The sequence below is a fragment of the Lutra lutra genome, chromosome 4, assembly GCF_902655055.1.
Source record: "Lutra lutra chromosome 4, mLutLut1.2, whole genome shotgun sequence".
Classification (NCBI taxonomy): Eukaryota; Metazoa; Chordata; class Mammalia; order Carnivora; family Mustelidae; genus Lutra; species Lutra lutra.
The window spans coordinates 39,007,851-39,033,933 of NC_062281.1; the positions used below are offsets into that span (position 1 = coordinate 39,007,851).

At 36.8% G+C, this 26,083-nt stretch overlaps 1 protein-coding gene across 2 annotated transcripts in view; it reads left to right on the forward strand.

Annotated features, from left to right (window-relative positions):
• The window catches only part of STK3 (serine/threonine kinase 3), a 275,511-nt gene that overhangs the window by 191,482 nt on the left and 57,946 nt on the right, over positions 1-26,083 (forward strand). For both annotated transcript variants that reach the window (XM_047725603.1, XM_047725604.1), the window contains 2 exons: positions 3,814-4,006; positions 18,335-18,510. In XM_047725603.1, the coding sequence (XP_047581559.1) occupies positions 3,814-4,006; positions 18,335-18,510 (369 nt within the window). The remainder of the gene's footprint in view (positions 1-3,813; positions 4,007-18,334; positions 18,511-26,083) is intronic.

Here is a 26,083-nt window from a genome sequence, read left to right on the forward strand (position 1 = left end):
GAAAATAAGATTAGCCAGAAAACATAAAGTAATGTAGAAGACATTAAAATCTAGGCAGAAATGTTTAGCTTTTAATGCAGGGAAGAACTGTGGCCATTAGGGATTTCAGTAGGATATTATGATAACAGTAATATTCAAGAGAGCTTGGTATGGTACACGGACTTTGAAGAAAGTGTGAAACAACTTTGTTCCTGGTAACATGTAGGCATTTTGCATGTCTTTTCTCATTGATCATCATAACTCCAGTGAAAGAAATTAAAATCTAGAGAGTTTAAATAGCCTGCCTAAAGGTCTCATGTCTATTAAGTGATTTGAGCCAGGACTTGAAACTCGTATCTATCTGATTCTAGAAGGTCAGGGTGGAGAGACTGTTCAGTCAGGGAGCTTTTCCTGTATTCACCCAAGTATGAGGTAAACAGGAATTTACTCAGTAGCAGTAGGAATGATAAAGAAGGGGTAGAGCTGGGAGAGAGATTTCTGAAGAAGAACTTGCTCACTGATTGAATGTGGGACATCAAAGAATAAACCTCAGAAGACCTGTTGGATTTTTACTCTCGGGTAGCTAACGAAGATTTCTGTGCTTTATAATAAGTAGCTGTTGGGGATTGTGGCAGACAGGAGAGACTAAAGAGGTGGATGGAATGATATCTGATTTGGAAATGTCGAGTTTTAAACATCATTAAGCATTTAAGTAGCAAGTAAAGTCAAGAAGATTTCAGGATTTGGGAGTCTTCAACATATTAGATAGTTGAAGCATAATAATGAAGAAGTCTCCTAAAAGAGACTCATGAAAGAAGCACAAAAGACTGAGAGGTCCTGCTGACTTCATCGTGCAGGTTTAGGAAGAGGAAGGGCTATCGAACAGCTGAGAACAACAGGGATGCTCCTGTTCTCTGTATTTGTATTTGACCTCTGTCAGAATTAGGTTTTGCTTGTTTGCTTCCACTTAAAGTGGAATAGATGTAAATGAATTTCACTGCAGGATCAAGTTTTTCCAAATAATGGAATGTTTGGTCTCTCAAACAGAATTTGTTAGTTTATTTTTATGGCCCTATTTCAGTTTATCTTTGGTTAACATTCTAAAGAGCAATTTTTTGTTTGTACTTCTATTACTGATTTGGTCCTTCTGTGAATTTACATTAAAGAACTAATGGCCAAGATGTGATAACAAAAGCAATAGAAGGCAACTTCAGTTACACAAGCAACAAAAGAAAGTAGATAAATTCAACTTCATCAAAATTAAAAACTTTTGTGCATCAAAGGAATCATCAAGAGAGTGAAAAGACAACCTGCAAATGTGGATAAATATTTGCAAAGGACTTGAATAGACATTTCTTCAAAGAAGATACACGAATGGTCAGGAAGCACATGAAAAGGTGCTTAGCGTCACTGCTTTTTAGGAGTGTGCAAATCAAGCCACAGCAAGATACCACATATCCACTAGGTTGGCTGCTGTCAAAAAAACAAAACAGAAAAGAATAAGTGTCAGTGAAGAAGTGGAGAAAATGGAGCTCTGAGCACTGTTGGTGGGAGCATAAAATGGTGTAGCAACTGTGGAAAACACCTTGGTGGTTTCTTAAATTAAAAAAAGAATTATCATGTGGTACAGAATTATACTCCTTAGCATAGACCCAAAAGAATTGAGAATAGGGACTCAAATAGATAACTTGTATAACAGTGTTCACAACAGCATTATTCATAATAACTAAAAGGTGTAAACAACCTAGTGTTCATCAAATGAGTAGGTATACAAATGTGGTAAATATGTGTGTATACACACATATGTACATATATATTCCATTACACACACATATGTATATATTCCATTGCATATATATGTATATATGTATGTAATGGGATATAATCAGTATATATGTGTGTGTGTGTGTGTGTGTATGTAATAGAATATTATTCAGTCTTAAAAAGGAATGAAATTCTGACACATGCTACAACATGGATGAATTTTGAAGACCTTATGCTAAGGGAAATAAGCCAGACACAAAGACCCATATATTACTTGATTCTCCTAATGTGAGGTACCTACAATAGACAAATTCATCATATCAGAAAGCAGAAAAGAGGTTACCAAAGATTGGGGGAAGGGAAGAATGAAGAGTTATTTTTTAATGGGCACAGAGTTTCTGTTTGGGATAATGAACAAGTTCTGGAAGTGGATGTTGGTGATGACTGCATTAATACTGTAAATGTACTTAATGCCACAGAAGTATACATTGACAAATTATTAAAATTTGGTAAATTTTTTGTTATATATTTATCATAATTTTAACAAAAAAGCCAATGGCATTTGTATAAGGTTATGTAAATGTTATAGCTGTTAGAATAGTGCCAACATATTCCGTTTTTAATGTGTTCTCTTGTATTTGTCTTGTTACCATATTATATGTTCTGCATTTGTTGATAATTTACTTTTCCTAATCTTTATTTTTTTTTAATTTAAATTCTAGTAACATATAGTGTATTATTAGTTTCAGAGGTAAATGTCAGTGATTCATCAGTCTTATATAAGACCCAGTGTTCAGCGCATCATGTACCTTCCTTCATGTCCTTCACTCAGTTATTCCCCTGCCTTCCAGCAAGCCTCAGTTTGTTTCCTATGGTTAAGAGTCTCTTATGGTTTGTCTTCCTCTCTGGTTTCATCTTGTTTTATTTTTCCCTCCCTTCCCCTATGATCCTCTGTTTTGTTTTCTTAAATTCCACATATGCGTGAAATCATATGGTAATTGTCTTTCTCTGATTGACTTATTTCACTTAGCATAATACCCTTTAGTGCCATCTGTGTCATTGCACATGGCAAGATTTCATTTTTGATGGCTGAGTAGTATTCCATCATATATATATATATATATATATATATATATATATATATACCACTGAACATATGTATATATCTGTGTGTATATATATATACACACACACATATACACATACTACTTCTTCCTTATCCATTCATCTGTCAATGGACATCTGGGCTCTTTCCATAGTTTGACTATTGGACATATTTGACTAGTGGACATTGGTGCTGCAAACATTGGGGTGCTTGAGCTGCAAACATTTCTGTGCTTGAGCTTTAATTATTTAAAATAATGATTTAATTATTTAAAACTTTAGATTATTTTGGATAACTTTGGCTCTTACAGTAACATTTGTGTGTGTGTCTTTATATTAAAATTAGTAGTTGTAATAGTATTTTTTCGTTATTAAAAGTAAAATGTTTTTATTATTAAATTATAAAATATTTCTATAAAATTAAGACAGGGATGGGCAAAATAGGTGAAAGCGAGTGGGAGCTACAGGTTTTCAGTTGTGGAATAAAAAAGTCATGGAGATGAAAGGTGTAGCACAGAGAATATAGCCAATGGTATTATAATAATATTGTGTGGTGACAGATGGTAGCTACACTTACGGTAAGCATAGTATAACATAGATGTTGGATCACTATGTTGTACACTTGAAACTAGTGTAACATTGTGTGTCAGCTCTACTTCAATTAAAAAAGTATAGTATGGGGCGCCTGGGTGGCTCAGTGGGTTAAGCCGCTGCCTTCGGCTCAGGTCATGATCTCAGGGTCCTGGGATCGAGCCCCGCATCGGGCTCTCTGCTCAGCAGGGAGCCTGCTTCCTCCTCTCTCTCTGCCTGCCTCTGTCTGCTTGTGATCTCTCTCTGTCAAATAAATAAAATAAAATCTTAAAAAAAAAAAAAAAAAAAGTATAGTATGCTTGTCATGTTGTTAAGAATGAAGAAGTCTAGCTGTCTTAGAAAGGACTTCCTTCATTGCAGTATTTCTGCTTGCAGGATGAAGATGAGCTGGATTCCCACACCATGGTGAAGACTAGCTCAGAAAGTGTGGGCACGATGAAGGCCACAAGCACGATGAGTGAAGGCGCCCAGACCATGATCGAACATAATAGCACGATGTTAGAATCTGACTTGGGGACCATGGTTATAAACAGTGAAGATGAAGAAGAACAGGATGGAACTATGAAAAGTATGTGGCTTTTTCCTGTTGAATATTAATTTTCTATTTTAAAAGCACACTTCTATCAAAACCAGGCTAGTTCTGTCTTACTTTTTATAGCCAGTTGTGGAAAATTTTGTTTCTGGGCATTAATTAACAGTAAAAAAAGTATGGCATAAATAAAATTTTTTTAAAAAATTTTAGTATAGCAGAAAGCAGCACATCTTAATTGAGCGTTATGGAACTTTTTTCTGTTAAAAGATGCTAACCCATAATTTAATTTGTAAACTATTTTAGAGATAAAAAGATAGCATTCCTAACATTTACTTTTCCAATAAAAAAGTGAACATAAAATTCTGTTCCAGTAAATACAACATAATATTATTTCATGTTGTCTAAATTATCAGTTAAGCCGCAGATGACATGGGGTGCAAGCCTAAGAGAAGAAATAAGGGCTTGATTGGGAAAGGAAGAAACACTAGGAGGAAGGATCAAGAGACAGGGATACTCCTGGAGAAAAATCAGTTCAGTGCATACTTATTACCGTTTGTCAAGTGTGAGGCACCGTGCCAGGCGTGCTGCGGGGGCTAAAATGACGATTAAGACTTTTTCTCTGATCTCTTGCTTACAGAGCGATGAAGACAGAGATACTTTCACAGACTAGCATTTCTTTTTGTGTATATATAGATTTTTAAAGATTGCAGTTAACAAGGCAGGACCTTGTGATTTCACAGTTATAGGCCAAAGCAGATTAAGTACCTTTTGATACCCACTGACCTTCCTCTTCTTCCTATTACCCTAGTCACATGTGGTCAGTGTCAAAGTCTAAGCACTAGGCTGTTTTCCACTACACAGCACTGCTTCTAAATGGCACAAAAGCAGTAATACATGATTTCTTGCATTATAGAGCCTAGAAAGTTATAAATATTCAGGGATTTGTTTCTATTATAAAATGAAAACAGGAAGCAGTTTCCTCTGTGACATTTTTGTTTTCTTTTTGCTACTCCCCCCAAGGGGCTGCTTAGGAGGTCTTACCTCATGGCTTTAAGCCATTCGTTCACTGCTCTTACTTTCTTCCCATTTCCTAGTACATACAGTGCATTATGGTTGTATACTTTGAAAGGGAGGGTCATGAAGCACAAAATGCAAGCAGATTGCCATGTAGTTATTCTTGGGTGGGAACTGGGAAAGGGATATGAATTTATTTTGAATCTCCCACAACTGGTGAGTCTTCTGAGCCTTTGCTATGGAAAGCAGCCTGAAACATGTATTCCTAGCAAGACTTCTGACTACAGTAGGCATTCTGCATTCAGAACTTGCTTACCCAGCTGTATTGGATGGTCTTGGAGCCTCCAAAGCCAGCCAGTGTTAGGGTACAAGTTATGTGCCCTGTAGATCAAGAAGACCCTATGATAAGATACTTTACAACATATTACCCATTAGCATGGAGTATCACTTTTCTGCAGCTGATAAAATTCTTTTACTCAAACTCTGTAATTCTTAGCAGCAGGTGAGATGGCCATTGAGTGCTTTGTTGTATCTTCTAGAGAGCTACTGATCTTCCTACAAAACTACATAAACAACTTTTTCTGTGCAGTCCCATAGATGAACATCAACATATAATCACTGGTTATTAAAAACAAGTTTTTATACATTCAAATTCATGTCAGATTACATTTCAAGGATGAAATATGTGATGATGATTTATCAGACATCATACTTGAAAATTACAGTGCAGATTTCCACGTATTTTTTTGTAGTGAGTTTTAGCTTTGACAGCCACAGAAATCATTCAATATATGTTATAATTTTATGCCCTAAATATATTTTTTGGTCACAGAGATTTTACTGAAAGCTCATTGTTAAGCTGAGCAGATAGTGGCTTATATACTTGAGTTTGTTTATGTTCTTTAGCAAATTTTAAATCCAATGAACCAACTTTCCATGTATTTTAAGTATCTGTAATTTAGACATCATTTTGTAATGCGGGACTTCTGTGTTCCCCAAAATCTAATCAAGTGATATTAGTGTATCCTGTATAACCTACAGGATTATTCATACTGTAATATAGCAATAGTAAAGAAAATAAAGAAGTTATTGAGGCAGAACTTACTTTCCCTGAAACTACATAATTAGTTGCAGGTTTTTTTTCCATGATCTTAATCTTCTTTAAAACTTCTTATATTAGTTGATATGAATTCTCAGGTTATGTCACACAAAAGCCCCAGTTGCGAATTTGTCTTTAGCATTTTTGGCCCCCCCAAAATTATAGCAACATATTATTTTTAATTTTCTAAAATAAACAGTGTTATATTGTGCGCTAAAGATCCTGATTTCCATAACCTTTTCCATTGGAGTCTCAAATGAATTATCATATTCTTGTCAGTTTAAATTATGTTTGCATACTCTTTATACCTTTATTCATGAATCTCAAAATTATGGACCTGTTTCCCTTAACTCTGAGAATTGTGGTGGTATGACTATAGGAAGCAAAGTTAGTAAAATATCTTTTGAAGGGAAGTAGAGAAAAGTGACCAAAAAATGTTCAAAATTTGATCTGTCTTTTAAAAAGGTGGGCCTAAGAGCATGTCCCCAGAAGACCTCTCCAAACCTGTTTTCAGCATTGACAGCCTTCCTCTCAGCCTTCCCCTCCCACTGTTCCCACTCACATCCTCCTCAGAGCCCAGGGGATGTCCAGGCTTCTGCATGGCAACCCAGGTCTTTCACACTCTGACAGCAGAGTTCAGATGGGTCTCTCCATCCTTATATATTGTCCTTTTATCCAGTTGAATTATGAATATTTGATAGTAGGTATAAGCAGGTTAGTTGTCATTAAGGAAATCAACATTTGGGACTTCCCATTCTGAAGGTGTAGATGAGGAAGATCAAGAATTCATATTTATGAGATAATAGAGATTCTTTCTTTGGGAGTGGCTCTAGGAGAGTGGTTGTTTCAGTGAAGAGAAGACTAGGGTCTTTTACCTTGTTCAGTTTAGATCTACACAGTTCTGTTTTGTGTGGTGGAACTTTCCGGTCTTACAGAAGTGGGGCTGGATTGGTGGGTCTGGTTACCCGGAGGGGAAACTATCTCTTTTGGTATCTAAGGAAGAGCCATACTCTCCAGTCAGGTTAGGGATTGTTTCATGGCTTTAACCACTCCCTCATTCATAGCCTTAACTTCTCTTCCCTATTCCCTTTCTCTTTTTCCCTCCTGGCAAAATGTGACTGTGGGTCAGTCTGTTTGTCCATCTTCCATGCATCTTCACTATGGCTGCTGAGTGTTGATGGAGACGATCTCAGATCCGTACAGATGAGGATCACCACTTGGGCCCTCAAAACTTTCCTATAGGCCTGTATTTCTCCCCCTCAGCTCTTTCTCCTACAAAGTGGCTATTTTAGACCTTCATAAAATTTCTTCCTGCCACTTCTCCTCTCAGTTTCAATAGATGACCTTGCTTTCTGCTTCACAGAAAAAAAAAAAATTAAACATTATCCTGTGAGAATGTAGAGAAGCTATATAGGTGTTTGGTATAAGATGGAAAAAATAAGTCATCCTTGACTCCTCTTTCTTCCTCACCCCTCACTGAATGAACACCACTTCATGAGTTCCACCTCCTGAATATCTCTGTCTTCCTACCATCTCCGCTTGCCTTTCTCTAGTGTAGATCCTCATTGTCTCTCACATGAAAGGTTTCCTAATGATCCCCTGCCTCTATTGTTGGTCCCTACACTCCTCACAGATATAGCATTTCTCTCTTCTGCTTATGGCTCTCCAGCAACTGCCCACTGCTCTTAACTTAAAGCCCAATGTGGGTTAAAAGCCAGTAGACACTCCGATGTCTGCTCCCCTTTCTGTTTTCTTGGCTCACTGTTCCCTGTCCAGCTCTTTTAAGAGCTCCTCAGCTTTGAAAATGCTCTTTTATGCCTTTAGGCTTTTGTTCTGCCCAGTCCCTCTGTTTGGATTGCTGGTTCCTTGGCTAATTCATATCCTCTTAGGCACAGTTAAAGGGTTGCTTCCCTTACTGACCCAGGTTGGGGATGTTGCCCTTCCCTCCATAGGCTGCTGCCTCACTTCATGCTGTTACTCTGAATAACGTTTGTCATACTTTGTTCCCATTGCCTGTTTCTCTGTGTTCCCAATGCTTAATGCAATATTCAGCACAATAGTAAAAGTTCATTAAATATTTTCTGACCAAATGATGCGGTGTTGTGAAAAAACCATGGGATTTGAAGTCAGACTGCATTTAATTGTGTTCCTCTTTTCTGAGCTTCAGTGGTGTGTATTTGTATCTCTGGTTTTTGTGTGTCTGTTTGTATGTGTGTGAGTGTGGATTCATTTAGGTAGATCCATAAGGCACCTAGCAGGGTAGGTCATTAATAAGGGGTAATATGCATCTGCTCAGTCTATTAGTTTGGCCTTCGAACAGTGTGGAAAGCTGGAACATCTGGAGAGCCCAGCCCTGCTTCCTGCACAGTGAGGGAGGCCTGGTCTATCTGAGGCTGCTCATGTTGAGCCATTCTACTCAGTGGCTCTGTCCTTTTCCTTCCAAAGGCAGACTTTTGCTCCCACCCTCCCCTGCCTCCTCCAAGACCTTGTGCCATCTCTAGTTACTCAGTAAGATAGCCAGAGGGGATTCTATAGAGAGTAATGACTTCCAAAATGAGCGAGGTGGCACAGACATAAATGTGAGCGATTTGAATGGCAAGATGAGGAAATGGTAAGGGAGCATTCAGCTGGTTTGATTACCTCCTCAGTAGAAGTATGATTGCTAATGCGTGTTGAGATAACTTGCAGGTGGGAGAACTGTATTACACTGTGCAATTTGATGTCTCTGTGAGAAAAATGGGGTAAAGTACTTCAGAAGCATGAAAGAGTCTCTTGAAATTTGAATTTCTAATGAAATTTGAATTTCATTATTATTATTTTTTATTTTCAGAAAAGAAAAATGGGTGGATTTCTCAAATTATAGCTGTCATCAGTGGAGGGTCTGGCATGTGCCAACATTGTGCTTAGGACTTTGCCTACATGATCTCATTGACTCCCCACAAGGACCCTATAGAATAGCATTGTTACTACCATTTGCCCCTAGGGAAACTGAGACTTGGCAATGCAAAGTGACTTGTTCAAGGTCTCACAGCAAGTAAGCAGTGGAACCAGTCTATAGACCCAGGTTTGGCCCCCAGATCATATCAGTACTCAGGGGCTGGTGGACTTGACATCCCTCTTGGGCAGGAGTCTAAAACATCTATGAATCCTTTAGAAAAGGAGACCTGGGTCATTATAACTCCACATAGGTTGCTGGGAACAAATCATATCAGAATATTACTATTTCCTTTTTTAGACAGCGTTGTTAAGCTTCTCAGTCAGAGGAAGTGCTGGGTTTGCATATTGTGTTTTAGGAGTTTGGGAAAGTATTTGACAAGGTCTCTGTAGAGGTCCTTGTAGACACTATAGTATGAAGTAGCTGATGTTCTGCTCTGAGGTTTGAACGGTTGTACCTAGATAGGCTTGTATCAGTCAGGGCTGATTGGAGGAAACAGAAACTTCTCTAGGTGTTTTAAACATAAAGAGATTTAAGTCGGAGATGGGAATAATAACAAAATCAGTGGAAAGGTTGGAGGAGAGGGCTGTTTAGACTAGGCCTCTAGGAATGACTCCTCCTATATCCCAGAAGCGACCCCACATGGGACCGACTACTACTGCTGTCGTCAAGAAGGCAGTGAATCCAGAGGCTGCCGTTAGCCTCTGGAGTTCCGTACTACAGACTGAGCTCAGTCCCTGTTGCTCTTCCAGGATGCGAATGCTCCCACCATCCCTGCCCCCGGGAGGCTGGCGACTGGTAATGGTATGCTGCTGGGAGACCCTCACAGCTTCATAACTGTGCTTGCCGGAGGCTCATGGCCTCTGCCTCCCCTGTTGCCTTCCCACTCATGAAAAAGTGCGCTTATTCAGATAAGGTGCAGGGAGTTCTGGGAAGTGCAATGTTTAGCTCTCCAGAGGCAATGCGGCAGTGGCTACATTTCAGTCAACCATAGTGTTAAATCATAAATTGTCAACGAGAAGATTTCTCACTGATGCCCTAGGGCTTAGGCCTCAGTCCTGGCTAGGCTCAGCATTTTTTACAGAAACTTGGATGAAACTATAGAATGAAAGTCTGTTAGAATTGCAAATGACAGGAAGTGAAACAAAATAAAAATATATTCTAAGACACGATCAGGATCCTCTGAGATCTCCGCAGGCCAGGAGCAGTGGGCTTGATTTACCAGATAAACCCTTCTCCTGGGTCCATGTAACTAACCTCACAAGTGCCCATCATAGCAGGAGCCCCTCAGAGATGCCAGTTCTGCAGACCAGAGTAGGGCCTGGGCAGCGCTGAAAAATAAATTTAAAAAAATTGAAACAACAAAACTGTGCAAATACTTCTGAGGTGTGGCTAGGACTGATACCATTTTTTTGGAACATGGAAATAAGCAGCTTCACTCTGCTCTCAGCACCTAGAACTTATCTGGAGTATTTTGGAAGGATTGAGACACAGTGGGGCATGTTCATCAGGGAGTGAGCCAGATGGTAAAGTAGAACGGAGGCTGTGATGTATTAAGAGGGGGTGGAGGAGGACGCCTGGGTGGCTCAGTCTGTGAAGTGTCCGACTCTTGATCTCAGCTCAGGTCTTGGTCTCAGAGTGGTGAGTTCGAACACTGGGCTCCACATTGGGTGTGGAGTCTGCTTTAAAAAAAAAAAGAGCGGGTGGAGGAATAACTGGTCACGTTTAGGTTTTGCATTGTTTATTTACATTAACCTTTCATAACCAGTTTATCAGTGATTAAATATTGGGTTAAGTGATTGTAATTGAAGAGATATTTTTAAAATGTCCTTTTTTCATAAACCTGTAATATCGTATTGACTTTTAAAATATATCATGCTTTATTGTTTCATTTTGAACCGTACATTTATGTAGTTTCATTTAATTACTAAGAGAAAGAAAAGTGGGTTCTGCTTCAGATTTTTAGGAGTTTAGCCTGGAACTAGGTTCTAGATTGATTTTAAAAGGGTTTAGGAGAATACCAAGAGGGGGAGACTGATCATTGGGTATTCCTGCTCTCTCATTCATCTAATGTCCCTAGACGAAATTGTGAGAGACCATTTGCTCTGAGCAGCAATGTCCATGTCCCATTCTTTGCTTAGTAACATCTTCTCTCTAAGCTCTGGTTCAGTTCCTTTCCTTCCTTCTTCCTCCCCAAACCTATTTTAGGAAAGTATCAGATATATAGTCATAAAATGATTAATAATGTTTTATGGTCATTAGTCGTCCCCCCCTGCCAAATTACAGAGCTTTGAGCCAAAGGAGTAAATTGCTAAGGAAGGAATTTGATTGCCAAGAAACAATTAACCAGTGTGGCAGACTGTGTAGGGGATATCCCATTCCCACATCAAGAGCTGACCATTCTTTCATGAAAAACTGCTGTATGCTTCTTGAACTGCTAAGATTGTGCATGACATGACAATAAAGGTGACACGGTGAACTACAGCTCCCACTTGCAGCTGGGTATAAATACCCCTAATAATACTGGGTATCGAGCAGCCCTTGGTTTTCCCTTATAGAGGTACAAAATGTCCAGCGAATGTGTGGCTAAAGTGGTTTGGAGTTAGTTAGTTACCTGTGGGTACTGAATATGTTCTGCTCTACTGTGTGCTCTTGATCCGTGGGATGTGGAATGTTTAATGATGTGTGACCCAGCTTGGACCTCTTAGTGTAGGTATTTTGGTCATAGGATACCTCTTTTACTAGCAAAAGCACTGACAAGCATGGAAATAGTAAGAGTCTTTCTTGTAAAAATGAAAATTTGTCTTCCTTGTAAAGGCCTCTGAAGAAAGGGTTTCCGTAGACACACAGTGGCCATTACAATGGTCATTACTCACACAGGAAATCATCCCTTTTATTTAACTAAAATCCTTGGGCTTCAATCTTTCTGTTTCCCTTTATTCTGCCCTCATTGAAGATGGAAAACAGCTGGTCACTATTTTCTGTGGAAGAAGCCTTCAAATATACTCCGATACTTATTAAATTGTATCCTCAGACTTTTTCTGGCTGAACAATTTCAGTCCCTATAACCTTTGTGCAGGTATTATTTTCTAAGCTTTTAATCTTTTTTATGAATAGCCTTTGGATCTTCTCCATGTTGTCCGTATCCTCCTTTGTTTTAAAATAGTCTGATGAAGTTAAGAAAAAGCTGATGTCAGTAGCTTCTGTATTAACATCCTGGTTTTTATATGTATTCACCATACTCTTGGCAACAAATTAAAGGACACATTTCCAAGGTCATTAATCAGGTAGAACACCCACATCTTAAAATATTTTTAGAAGAACAAATTAGGTAATATTCATAAATCCCTTTGATGTTGAAATATCTAATGCTAAAGTTGTGATTAGTTGTTTCATTCCTATACTTAAGTGTCTGGGTCATAATCATGTTAAGAAATTAAAAATTAAACAAATTACATTTTGTTAAAGTATTTTAGGAATTCCTTTCTATATTTAAATTTCCATGAAGGCATTTTACCTGTTTAGAAGACATGTGCAAATTAAGAAAGTTAATGACTAATTGTGGGTAGACTGGCATATTTGCTCAAGGTGTATTATATTCACACAATTTAGTTTCCTTGCACATGTTCTGGGGAATGTGTGAAGGAGAAGGAAAACAATTTTTTTCTTTAAAATCTCACATGCACAAAGGGATTGAGTGGTGATTATTTTATTCTCTATTGCTACAGAATTTTTAGTTCCACAGCAAGTATTTGAAGGAACTGGGGCCAAAATTGTGGAACGAGGTCATTTGGAACATTAAATTTATTATTAAAATAAAAAAATATTTTTATAAGCTAGGGTCAGAATTCAGCTGCAGCTAGAGAAATTTTTGTCAGTTTAATGTGATTATTCTTTCTGTGTTTAAAAAAAGTATTTGCCATAGCAACCATAATCACGTAAGACAGAGCTTACAGCCCCAAGACTTTGTGCTTCACTCTCCTGTTAAAGGATCTACTATTTCTTCTTCCCTTTTTAAAAAAATAAAGTGTCAGAATGTCATTCTGTCTGTCCCACACTTCTGCGAACATGCATCTCATTGTGGACCCCGTTGCACACAGTAGGCATGTGTTCAACATTGTGTAGTTAAACATTACTAGGCAATTAGAGCTGTCCCCCAACCCATAACTTTTAAAACAAACCTAACCTATTTTTGTCCTTAGGAATTTTAAAAAGTGGTTTTTAAAATTTTCTTTATATATAACACAGGTATGTTCTAAATGTTAATACTGTTTTAAATTGAATAATGGAAAATATTTGGAACTATATGCACATACATTTGTGTAAAAAAATTATGTATCTGCATATCAAGTTGTAAAGTCATCTGAAAAGAAAAAGCTAATGGAATAGACTGCCTTCTTTTATTTAAGTTGGGTGTTAGGTTTTTGTTAACTCTCTGTAGGAATGCTTATTTCTAACTTAGGAATGGGTTAATTTCCAAAACTTTGAGTGCAGAGCCCGACAGGCATTTTACCATAGGTTTTTAGGCCAGCCTGTAAAAGACACTTAAAAATTATAATGCATCTGAAATGCAGTGAAAATTAAACCACAGTGTAGAGTAGTAGATTTCAAGTTTCAAATTGGGGTATTCCTGTCATAAAACAAGATTGCTGCTCCTACCACTTCCTACGTCCTCCTCTTGGGAATAGAAAAGTATCAGTTAGGGACTGAATTTGGCTATATGTACCCAAAAACCCGAATAATATGGCTTTAACAAAATAGGATTAATTTCTTTTCTCATTTAACAAGAAATCCAAAAACAGAGTGTCCTGCATTGGTAGAGTGATTTCATGCTGTCATTAGAGATCCTTTCTGTGACACCAATTTAAGGTATTAATCTTCCCTTGTCCTCCTGCTTACAGAATAACTGCTAAATCTTCAGCCATCAAGTCTGCATTCCAGGCAGGAAGAAAGAGCAAGAAGTAACAGGGTGGGGTAGAACCCATATCAAGAAAATAGAGCTTGCCCAGAAACCCTTTTCTTTTGTGTCATTGACCAGAGTTGTATTACCTGCCATTCCTCTCTCCAAAGAAGGGAGCATCTGTAGATATTAGGTAGGCAGATTTTTCATTTTGAGGCACTGGGATACTATTGCTGACTCATATGTCTTGGACAGAAGCTCCTGATGAAGACATGGTTAGGACCAGCACAGGACTGTTGGGAATGTAAGTGTAGATTCCCAGAATGAAATTTCTTAGGGATTTTTTCCTCTTGGTCTGTCTCCTCCCTTTTTATCGTCAGTACTCATTTCTGACCATGTTTTTACTCTTCTTTTTTTTTTTTTTTTTAAGATTTTATTTATTTATTTGAGAGAGAAACAGTGAGAGAGAGCATGAGCGAGGAGAAGGTCAGAGAGAGAAGCGGACTCCCCGCGGAGCCGGGAGCCCGACGTGGGACTCGATCCTGGGACTCCAGGATCATGACCTGAGCCGAAGGCAGTCGTCCAACCAACTGAGCCACCCAGGCGTCCCTGTTTTTACTCTTCTTGAGTCAGTGTAGACAAGAATACTGTCTGGCTTTATCATTTTTCCTTACTCTGCATCTCTAAAGGAAGTGCCTACCCAACCCATCTTATTTTTTGATGTGAAGGTTCTTATAAAAGACTAAAGTTTCTGCTGCTTTATTCTCTGCATTGGAAAAGCAACTCAGATTTTATTTTTCTCCTCCCCTTTCCTGCGCATGTTGCTGCTCTTAAAATGTAGGCCGTTTTAGAATAGCTACTCTATAAATACTAGTTTCCAGGGCACCTGGGTGGCTCAGTGGTTAAGCCTCTGCCTTCGGCTCAAGTCATGATCTCAGAGTCCTGGGATCGAGCCCTCATCGGGCTCTCTCTGCTCAGCAGGAAGCCTGCTTCCCCCCCCTCTCTGCCTGCCTCTCTGCCTACTTGTGATCTCTGTCTGTCAAATAAATAAATAAAATCTTTATAAATAAATATTAGTTTCCAATAAGAAAAGATTAATCTTGTATTTACTCAGATATAGAGGTCTGAATTAAGAGTCACTGGTATATCCAGAGATCCCTGACTGCTTCAGTGCAGCACCAGGACATTGGTGAAGATGCTTGGATGAAGAGTTTCATACCTCCTAGGTGAGGAGAAAACAGGGAAGGCTTTCTGGAGTTTCTGTGCTGAAGCCAGTGTTGACTGGAGGGAAAGGCACTAAGCAGTGGGAGCCTGGCCTGGTGGGGGAAGCCAGGCATCAGGGAGTGCTGTTTTCCTCAAGGGATTCAGGATGTAATAATATGTTTTGGGGTTTTTGTTTTGTTTTGTTTTTTGTTTGTTTATTTTGTTTTTCTCAAAGCACCTCCATATACGAAATTTATTTTTTTAAAAGAATGCTGTCTAGGAGTTTGCTTCAGTGAAACGTTCTCTGTATTTGTCATATGCAGTTAGTAATTGTGATCCTCATGGATTTCTTACTGTCCCAAGAATTAGTTCCCAGTGAAACCATTTTGACTCTCTCTGATTCTGATCTTACTATATAAACATTGATAACCCTACAATCTAGTACCAAATGTTGAAGTTTTGAGATCTTTGTTCATGTAAGCCATCCTAAGACCGGCTGGTTCAAAGAAGAACTTACAACACCAATAAATAATCCTGTTACAAAATTACTCTTAAAGAAAGAAAAGAATATTGAACAAAGAAAGGTTTTATTTGAGGGAGTATCTTTCTTCCCTCAGTCATTTGATTTACTCAGTTATTTTATGGAAAATTTATTGAGCTACATTTGTAATATTTTATTTTTTATTCTCATAGAGAGGGCACAGGTGGAGGATAATTGAGGTTAAATTCCTGGATTTATTTTGGAATAAAAGGTTGCCATAGGAACCAAATTTCAATTCTGAAGATTGAAAAATATATCTTATAATGATGAGGCCCAGACATGAATTAAGGGTTCTTAAAATTTGATGAAAATGTTAATGGAATGTGTATGTCCCATCCAAATGTCAGTAATTTAACCTTGTCAGATGAACCAATTTCTTTTTTTAACAGTAGGAGATTTTAAGGAAGAAAGTTGAAGATAGAGTATCATAAACACAAAATCTTTATATTATATGTATTGATCATTAAAATATATCTTTTCTCCCATATTTTGGTCCTTCTTAACATACAACTAAAGTTTGCTCTGACAGGAATCTAAAGGCAGCTTTGGCTGTTTTCTTGATACACTGTCCCTCAGGAGTTCTTTTTTCATAGATTTTGTATTTGAGATATGAGAGTGTTTTATGTCCTGAAAGTTTACTATGAATATTGATGTTTTATACTATCCTAATTTTTATGGAATGCCTCAGTATCTTTTCTGGGAGTACCATTTGGGTCCCAGATGTCTTGTCACACTTATTTTCAAGCCTTCTAAAGCCTGAGCAGCTCTAATTAGAGGATGAGTCTTTAGATAAACAGTTTTTGGTTCTTTTTTTTTCCACTAACACATGCATATTCTGAATATCAGATTCCTTCTGACTTTACTGGGACAAATCAGTCTAAAAATTGTAGTAGTCACAATAATTTCTCAAATTTGCCAGTACACAGTTGCTAGTAATGAAATACTAGCAGCCTCTACTAATTCAAAAGTAATGATGTTGAAAAGCCACATACCATTCCATTAGCTCTTCCTCGTGCCATCGATGTTGAACATCTGGGTGGATAATCAAAAACACTCATTGATGATCATAGTTATCTTATTTGTGAAATTATTTGGGTAAAGGATTTGGGTTTCTGCATTAGGGAACTTATAATTTAATGAAAAGGTAAACTCAAAAACATATATAAAAGATATAATCCATAGGCTGAAAATAAAAAATAAACATTACTTTTACTAATAATTATTCTTATTTGCTTACATTATATCATAATGACTCACTTGATCAGGGATTAATTTCAACCATCATCAAAACACCTGTGAGAAAATGAAAAAGGCCTCTGCATAGGTATTAAAAAATAAGATCACTTGCAAATAAAGATCTGCAGATGTATAGAGAAAAACTTGGTTAACTTAAAAGAATAGTTACCTTAAAAACATAATCAGCAGGGTCTTGAGATGCTTGTACAACCCACATTCATTGTAGCATTATTCACAATAGTCAAAAGATGGAAGCAACTCAGGTGTTCATTGCCAATGAATGGATAAACAGAATGAGACATATACATACAATGGAATATTATTTAGCTTAAAAAGGAAGGGAATTCTTTTTTAATTCCTTTCTTTTTTTTTTATTATGTTAGTCACCATACAGTACATCATTAGTTTTTGATGTAGTGTTCCAAGATTCATTGTTTACATATAACACCCCGTGCTCCATGCAATACGTGCCCTCCTTAATAACCCATCACTGGGCCAACACATCCCCCCACCCTCTGCCCCTCTAAACCCTCAGTTTGTTTCTCAGAGTCCACAGTCTCTCATGGTTTGTCTCTCTTTCCAATTCCCCCCCACTGCATTTGCTCCTTCCTTCTTCTAATGTCCTCCATGCTATTCCTCATGTTCCACAAGTAAGTGAAACCAACACATACTACAACATGGATGAACCTTAAGGACATTGAACTTCAGAACTTAGCTTTGGCTCTAGAACTGGTAGGTTTGAGGTAACAATAACTCACCTCAGATGGCAGAGTCCAATAAGCAGCAGGGAATTCAGAAGTAGAACTTAGACATGAGCTTTAGAAATAAAAAATTGGTTTTCTGACTTAAAAAAATATGTCAGAACTCTAGAAATAGAACTTAGAAACAAGGTCTGGGCTGAAGTGAGATTTAGGAGTTAGATATAAATATGGTAGGTGAAACCATGGGAGTCTAGGATGAGATGCAATCAGCTAGAAAGACTAGAAGGAAGACATATAAGACAAACTTGGGTAAGTCCTTATAACTTCTTTAGTTTATAGTGATGTACAATGACAATAACAATACAGGCTTACATATTTACAACTAAACACTTAGGTTTTAAAATTTTACTTCATTTGACAAATTTCAAATATACTGAAATGATTTTTAATGAAATTATGATAAAGATTCTTGCCAAAATTGAAGTGTTTCTACAATCTAAGAATATTATAGATCTTTGCCTAATCATGAATTCTTATGTGGCCTCGCTAATTTTGTTTTTTTCCATTATTTCATTTTCCTTTGTTCTTCATTAAATTGACAGTGTTGGCTTTGAATCTGACCAGTGCAAGTGTATTACATTGTTGAATAAAAAAAAAAGTTTCATACTTCTTTACGAACCATACTTCTTTAAATATAAGAACTTATACCCTCCCTGTGTTCTTTGTTTACCTAAGGAAACGCAACTTCACCACAAGTACAAAGACCATCTTTCATGGACTACTTTGATAAACAGGACTTCAAGAATAAGAGTCATGAAAACTGTAATCAAAACATGCATGAACCCTTCCCTATGTCCAAAAATGTTTTTCCTGATAACTGGAAAGTTCCTCAAGATGGAGACTTTGACTTTGTAAGTACATTTTAATTCTTCCATTTGTGTTTTATTCTTCTTCATTTTACCATCACATTGAGAAACACAGTTTTTTGTCTTTATAAAATTTAGACTGTGTATTAATATTCAGCATATACCTATATATGTGGGTAAGGGAACGGTGGAACTATAGTTGGCGTATAGACAGGCACTAGGAGAGAAATGTAAATAATTCCTTAGATCGGATCCCAAATTTAGAGAAATGTATAGGATTCTTTAAATTGACAACTATGTTAAAAATGTTTGTAAGTAATGCAAATATGAGATACTCTGACAGTTAGTAAATTTAGTTTCCAAAATAAATAATGCAAAGGTATTTATGACATAGACTTTTAGATATTTGCCTCAACTTTGAAAAGTAATTGAATTAGTTTCTACTTGAGTAGGTGTTAATTCCACTTGGTTTGTCAGAAATAATAGTTCTGTTGTATATCTAGTTAGCATACAGATTTCAGGGTAAAACTGTGCCTTATTGCTTCTTTGTTATATTTTCTCTTTATTTCTTCTGCCCTATTCTATGTTGTTCATTTCTTTTTTTTTTTTTAATTTAATTTTCTCGTATGTGTTCCACAATTCATTGTTTATGCACCTCACCCAGTTTGTTATTCTTTTCTTTTAAAGAATGTGTAATATAGGTAAACAGTTCTGACACAAGTATTTCCATATCTTGAGGAAGCAAATTCTCTCTTTGAGGAGTAGAAGTTTTTTTGAAGTAAATTTTTACTTTAGCATGTTTTAAATAATGTTACTTTTACATATTCTGTAAGATTTTTTCCACATAAAATAACTACAATCCTTTATAGCTATAAATATTAACATATGCATTTATTTGTAAGTAAATAGAATTTTAGATATCTGTATCTTCAAAATTTTTAGGTAATAATAAGCCATTTTGCTTTATCAACATGCTTCTGAATGCTTTGGGATTATAAATATTTTTCACATTAAGTACTTTTCTCCTAAATATTGTGATTATTTGCATTTTTAAATAATCAGACACTAATGTTTGAAAATCAGTCCCCAGTATAGTTAGTACAAATTCCTAGCAAATATTAACAATGGCACAAATTTGCCTGAAAACATTAATTGTAACATCTACTTATTTTTGTTTTTTCAGTTTTGAAGTTAGATATTAGGAAATAAAATCTTTAGTTCTGGTAAGATTTCATTTTAAGCCATCTACTTTTTAAAAAATCATAAAATATTTAGAATGCTGACATTCAAGCTTTAAATCATTCATGAACATGAATTATGTAAAGTGTTTAGCTTCAAAGTACTCTGTCTTGTCTCAGTTGGAATAAATCTTTAATAGCCTCTGGGAAACAGTTTGAAATGAGCTACAAAGTAATGAATAAGTTATCTTGGTTAAGAAAGAGCAAATAAAATGATTTAATTCTGTTACAGTTAGTCTTTGCTACCACCCCCAAAACTTAATGACCTAAGATAGCAACTTTTTATTCACAATTTTGTGGGCAAGCATTGTAACTAAGTTCAGCTGAGTGGTTCTTCTGCTGGTCTCACCTGGGGTCTCTCAGGTGGCATCATCTGGAAGTTTGGCTGGATCTGAATGACCTCTCTAATATTACCTCACTCTTGTGTCTGGCGGTGGTACCCACACTAGGCTAGGCCATATGATGCTATCAGGCAAGCCTGGCATTTTTCTGTGTCAGTAGCAGCATAGCAGGAGGGCGGCAACAGAAGTTGTAAGACCTCTTCAGACCTATGCCTAGAACCTGCACAGTGTCCATTAATAATAGCATCAAAAAGAATGACTACTTAGGAAGAATCTTAACCAAGGAGGTGAAAGACTTATACACTGAAAACTACAAAGCATTGCTGAAAGAAATTAGACACCGATACACGAAGAGGTATTTCATGTTCATGGATTGTAAGATTTAATATTACTAAGATGTCAGTATCATCCAAAGCAATCTATAGATTTAGTGTAATCTCTGTCAAAATCCCAGTGACTTTCTTTTTTTTGCAGAAATAGAAAAATCCATCCTAAAGTTCATATGGAATTTCAAGGGACTCAAATAGTCAAAACAGTCTTGAAAAGGAGAAATGAAGTTGGGGGTTTCATACTTAACTGATTTCAAAACTTACTATAAAGATACAGTAATCAAAACAAGATAGATATACAGACCAATGGTGTAGAATAGAGAGGCCAGAAATAAATTGTCCCATATATAATCAAATGAGTTTGACATCCCCATTCAATGGGGAAAGGACAGCCTTGTCAACAATTGATGCTGAGGAAAATGGATAGCCATGTGCAAAAGAATGAGGTTAAGCCCTTACCTTACTTATATCATGTATAAAAATTAACTTAAAATGAATCAAAGATCCAAACATAAGACTGACTATAAAACTCTTAGAAGAATATACATAAGAGAAACTTTATGACATTGGATTTGACAATGATTTCTTGGGTATGACCACAAAAGCACAGGGAACAACAACAACAAAAAATAGATAAACTAGGCTATATTAAGATGTTTGTGCACCTAGCAACACTGTTAATGGAGTAAAAAGGCAACCCATGGAATAGGAGAAAACATTTGCAAATCACATATCTGACAAGGGATTAACATTCAGGATGTATAAACAGCTACTACCACTCAACAGCAGAAAAACAAACACCCAAGTTAAAAAATGAGTTGAAGACTCAAATACTTTTCCAAAGAAGATACACAAGTGGCCAATAAATAAAAAGACGCTCAGTATCGCTAATCATTAGGGAATGCAGATCAAAAAACCACAGTGAGATACCACCTCACAGTCATCGAGATGGATATTATAAACACAGAGAAAGAGAGAGCAAATAAGGTTTGGTGAGAATATGGAGAAAGTGGAACCCTTCCTTATGCACTGCAGATGGGAATCTAAAATGGTTCACCTGCTATAGAAAACAATATGGCAGTCCTCAAAAAAATTTAATATAGAATTACCATGTGATCCAGGATTTCACTTCTGAGTATATACTCAAAAGAAGTGAAAGCAGGGAGTTGAACAGAGATTTGTGCATTCATGTTCATAGCAACATTATTCATTGATAGTCAAAAGGTGGAAGCAGACATTCTACTAGAAATTATCATTATTAAAGTTCAACAGTTATTAGAATATTGAATTTAGGAAATTGGAGGTCATTTGTGATCTTGGTAAGGACCATTTCAGTACTTGCTTTTTAAATTTTCACACATAGCTTTTGACATATAATGCTTTCCACTGTCACTTTTAGGCTTATTCTAGTTTTGTGAATTAGAGCCTTGAGTTTCCAGTGGCCAGTTCCTACAAGTAAACTTTTGGTAACATTGTCAGCCATCAGATTTTGGAGTCCTTCTATCTGAAAACTCCAAAATTTGTTAGAAAACATTAAACTAATATAACAAATATTCCCCACTCTGCTTTAGATTGTACTGAGCCTTGAGTTTCCAGTGGCCAGTTCCTACAAGTAAACTTTTGGTAACATTGTCAGCCATCAGATTTTGGAGTCCTTCTATCTGAAAACTCCAAAATTTGTTAGAAAACATTAAACTAATTTAACAAATATTCCCCACTCTGCTTTAGATAGGTAAATTAATTTATAAAGTTAAGATATAAATTAATTCTAACCCAGAGCAATAATTCAAGTATCATGTGGTTTTGCATAAGCGGGGACTTAGAAAAGGCTGAAGTAGTTTGTGAAATTATATCGCAGAAGGGAACTGTAAGCATTGAAAGATGGCTAAAAGAAGGAGGGAAGGCAGGAGCCACAATGAATGATGTGTGTAGTAAAATGTTTTAGAGGTAGGAAACCACAAGGTGTATTGGATGAAAATGAAGTTGGGACTTTCAAGTTCATTTGGAATGATAAACGAAGTAGAAAGGTGAGTCTATCTCAGATGGTTGAAGATATCTTCCATGGAAGATAGTGAAGTGAATTTTTTATTTCCTAGACAGTAGAAAACCACTGAAGATTTTTAAGTTGAAGAGTGATATGATGAAAGTGTTTTAGAATATTAATCTCAATGGTAGCATCCAGGATGGCTGACAGGAAAAGACTAGAGATAAGGGAAATCAGTTACATGAAGCAGGCTTGAGATAATATGGTAATAAAATAGAAAAGAAACAACAGAAACAGGAGTAAGTGTAGGAGAAATGAGAAAAGATTAAAAAACAAAAATGGCTATCTTCCTAGGTTAAAGAATTTGCTTTTAGTTAAGGTGAGGAGCTGGATAGTAGAAGGCAAAAGTTTAAAAAAAAAAAAAAAAGAAAGAAAGAAAAGAAAAGGAAAGGAAAGGAAAAAAGAAAGGAAAATGCCCTCACAGTAGGAAAGAGGCTTTAAGAGGTCATGACTGGATCAGTTTGTGCAGAATTATTTCTTTTCTGATATATACGGGACATGTAGCCTTAAGAGGGGAGTTGGGGGGCAGGCGGGGACAGAGTGACTAGAGCAGTTCTTTCTTCTCCAGCATTCATGCACCTGTCAGCTGGGACTACTCAACTCTCTCATCAGTTTGAGGAAAGTGGAAAATGTTGTCAGAGCCACTGAGGGGAATGTAAATGGGTATAAAGAGGAGATGAATAAAGGAAGGATTACCAGGGATGAATAAAGAATTGCCAAGAGTCTGGTGAATGTGGTAGAAGACAAAGACGAGTGTGTGAGAGGGGCTAAAGGAGTAGGAAAAGAAAGTGGAAGGGGTTTGATGGTATCCTTTGCTTGCAAAGTAAGGAAATGGACTCAAAGCAGACAGATTTCCACTTAAAACACCAGCTGGTAATGATAAGGGAAATCTGGTCTTATTCATCCCATCATACATTAGATATAGAATGTTAAAAAATGTGACTCATCAAAATATAAAGTGTGCTAAGGTTTATGTGTTTATCTTCCCTCTTTATGATGTGTCTCCAGGCTACCTTCCAAAAGATCTAGAGTTTTACATGGTTCCTATATCTATTAAGTAGCAGTTGCTTTAAACAACCCAAAGTTGTTTTGACCATATTTCCAGCACATAGAAGGCTTATGCTTTTGCTTTGAGGAAAACAGGTTTCAAGAAAGAAAAATCAAAGATGATACTTCATTGGTTTTTGTAGTATTGAGGGCACATTCCTAAAGGACACAACTTACTCAGAAAGGTATTTGCTAGACAGATGTGCAGAGTAAGGGAGGAAGCACTATTGATCTTAAAGCCTATATGCAATATAATTTGTATATTTTCTTTAAGCATTTGTCTTTTGGATTTTCTGTGAACTGTTGTTTCATGTCCATGTTCCTGGATGTAATGAGATGATGGGAGTATTAATTTATGATTTCACCAATTTGGAGGTAGTATAAAGAGAGGATAAACTATATTTGGGCTAATTGAACCAGATATTTAACTCTCCTAAAAACATTCTGTTTATAAAGGGTGTGCCTGTGAAGATTCCTAAAACAAATGTAAAAGGCAAATCTGTTTATTATAGCACTAGTCTGATGTTTCAGTTTTTGTTAGAATTATTTCCAAACAGCCTTAGCATCCAGATTGCTTAGTGTTAAACAGAGAGCGTGTAGATCATGTTTTGCAGAAATTACAGTATCATACTTAAATAGATATATTTTGAGTAACGTAAAGATTTTGGAATAAGAACAAAAACTTTAAAAGCCATCTGTTAACCTACTATATTGGTTCCAATTTTTAAAAATGAAAAAAAATTGGATTGACAATAATTACTAGTATAAGAGGGATTAGGTAAATCAGCCATTTTCTGCTCTTTGACTCAAACTCAAATGTAAGTTAACCTTTCTTGATTACAATGATTCTTAAATATTTGTTCAATTTGTGTTATTCTTTTGAGCTAATGGACATAAGAGTCATCCAGAGCAGCACTAGAGAAAAAGTCTCAATAATGGTAGCAGAGGGGGAAAAAGAGAAGTCCTCCCTTCCAAGTATAAATTTGCCTCAGACTTTCCTAAGTGTTTTTGCACCGGTTCCTGGATTGGCAAGTTTGTGTTCTAGGGAAACAAATAGTGTTTGCAAACGAGCACCTCACTGCTGCAAAACACAGAAAGCAGCAAACCTAGAGAAGGTATTCCTGTAGCCGCCATGTGCATTTTAGGAATCGTCCCTTGTTGTGGAGAAATGTTTCTCAGGATCTTTTCACCCTCCTCGAGCAGCCGGCAGTTAGGTAGGGTAATCAAGAGGAGACAGCGATGGAAGATGCAGACACCTGTAGCAACGCCAGCCTTCTGGAAAGCCGACAGCAACACAGGCCTTGTCCACAGCCAGGATGTGAAGACTGAAGCCGGCGGCATCCCCAGTTTTTACCAGAGTAGTACCCCGGTATCATCCACTTTATCTTTTCAAAGAGATGTTAGCTAGAAGTTTCCCTTGCAGTGGACTCCTTTAGTCAAAGAACTTCTTGTTTTCTTCAGTCCCTAGTTGTGTGGATTGAGGAAACCTCTTCAGTTGAATGAAGTATTTAAGCATATTGTCATCGATTAGCTTTGCATTAATTAAGTGATTATTGTCAAGTATTTCCAGATGTTTGCAAAAGTATTAACAAAGTATGAAAAGATAACTGTAGATATTGCAGATTTATTTCTTCTGGGGTAAAGAAGAAATAAGCACGGGCTCTCCACTGTTTTCGTGGATAGCCCTGGATAAGAGTTTATGATTACAGGTGTACATGTGGCATGAACTGGAGTGTATGTGGCACATTGTGCTTTCGCTCTGCACTCCTTCCTTGTAGAGCCAACAGGAAATTAAAATTAATGAGAAGCCTGCACTTTGAAATACTTGCAGAATTCTTGACTATTTCAGTCCTTTGCCAGCTCACGAAATCTGTGCTGGCAGTCGTGTCCAACAGATGGTGTGGCTGTGCACAGTTCTATCATGTGATTGTCTGGGTCCCCGTAGAATTTTTATAAGATTTTGACCATCAGTATCCTGAGGTATTTCAGACAGTCATAACCTTTGTTTCGAAAGGAGAGTGGCCTTCTTGAAAGATAGCTGTTTGTATACAGGCAGGAGTAAAATGGTAATAGTTATACTTAGTCACTGGGCAATTATACTGAATTTAATTGATTCTATAGTAGCTAAAGTCAACAAAAACTTTAGTGTCTCTGACCTGCTGCATTGGTTCCTCAATATAATTTAATCCATTTGGCCACCTCAGGTAGAATGAGCATTTTGCTTCCTTATTCCCAAATATGCTGTTTAAAACTTCCATAATTGTAGAAATGTTATTTAGCGGTTGTATCTGGGTAGGGTCTACTGGAACATTAAGCTAATTCTGCTTATTTAGATAATTAATACCTTAAGTTAAAACTGACTATATCATCATTTCCTTTACAAATTAAAGTGAGCAGGCCTGTGCTTAACTGGATTAATTAAGACAGAAAGTGCAGGTGCACTGTGTGGTTTCTTGTCATTGTGTTAGAATTTATTAAGATGTTTAAAGCACATGGCAAAAAGAGAAATGGCTTACCAAGAAGAGTTCTAACAAACATAAACTTGCCTCATAGTAATTTGTTCTTTTTAAAATGTCATTTGTTTAGAAGATTGTGTTGAAAAATTGGCTACTTTACATT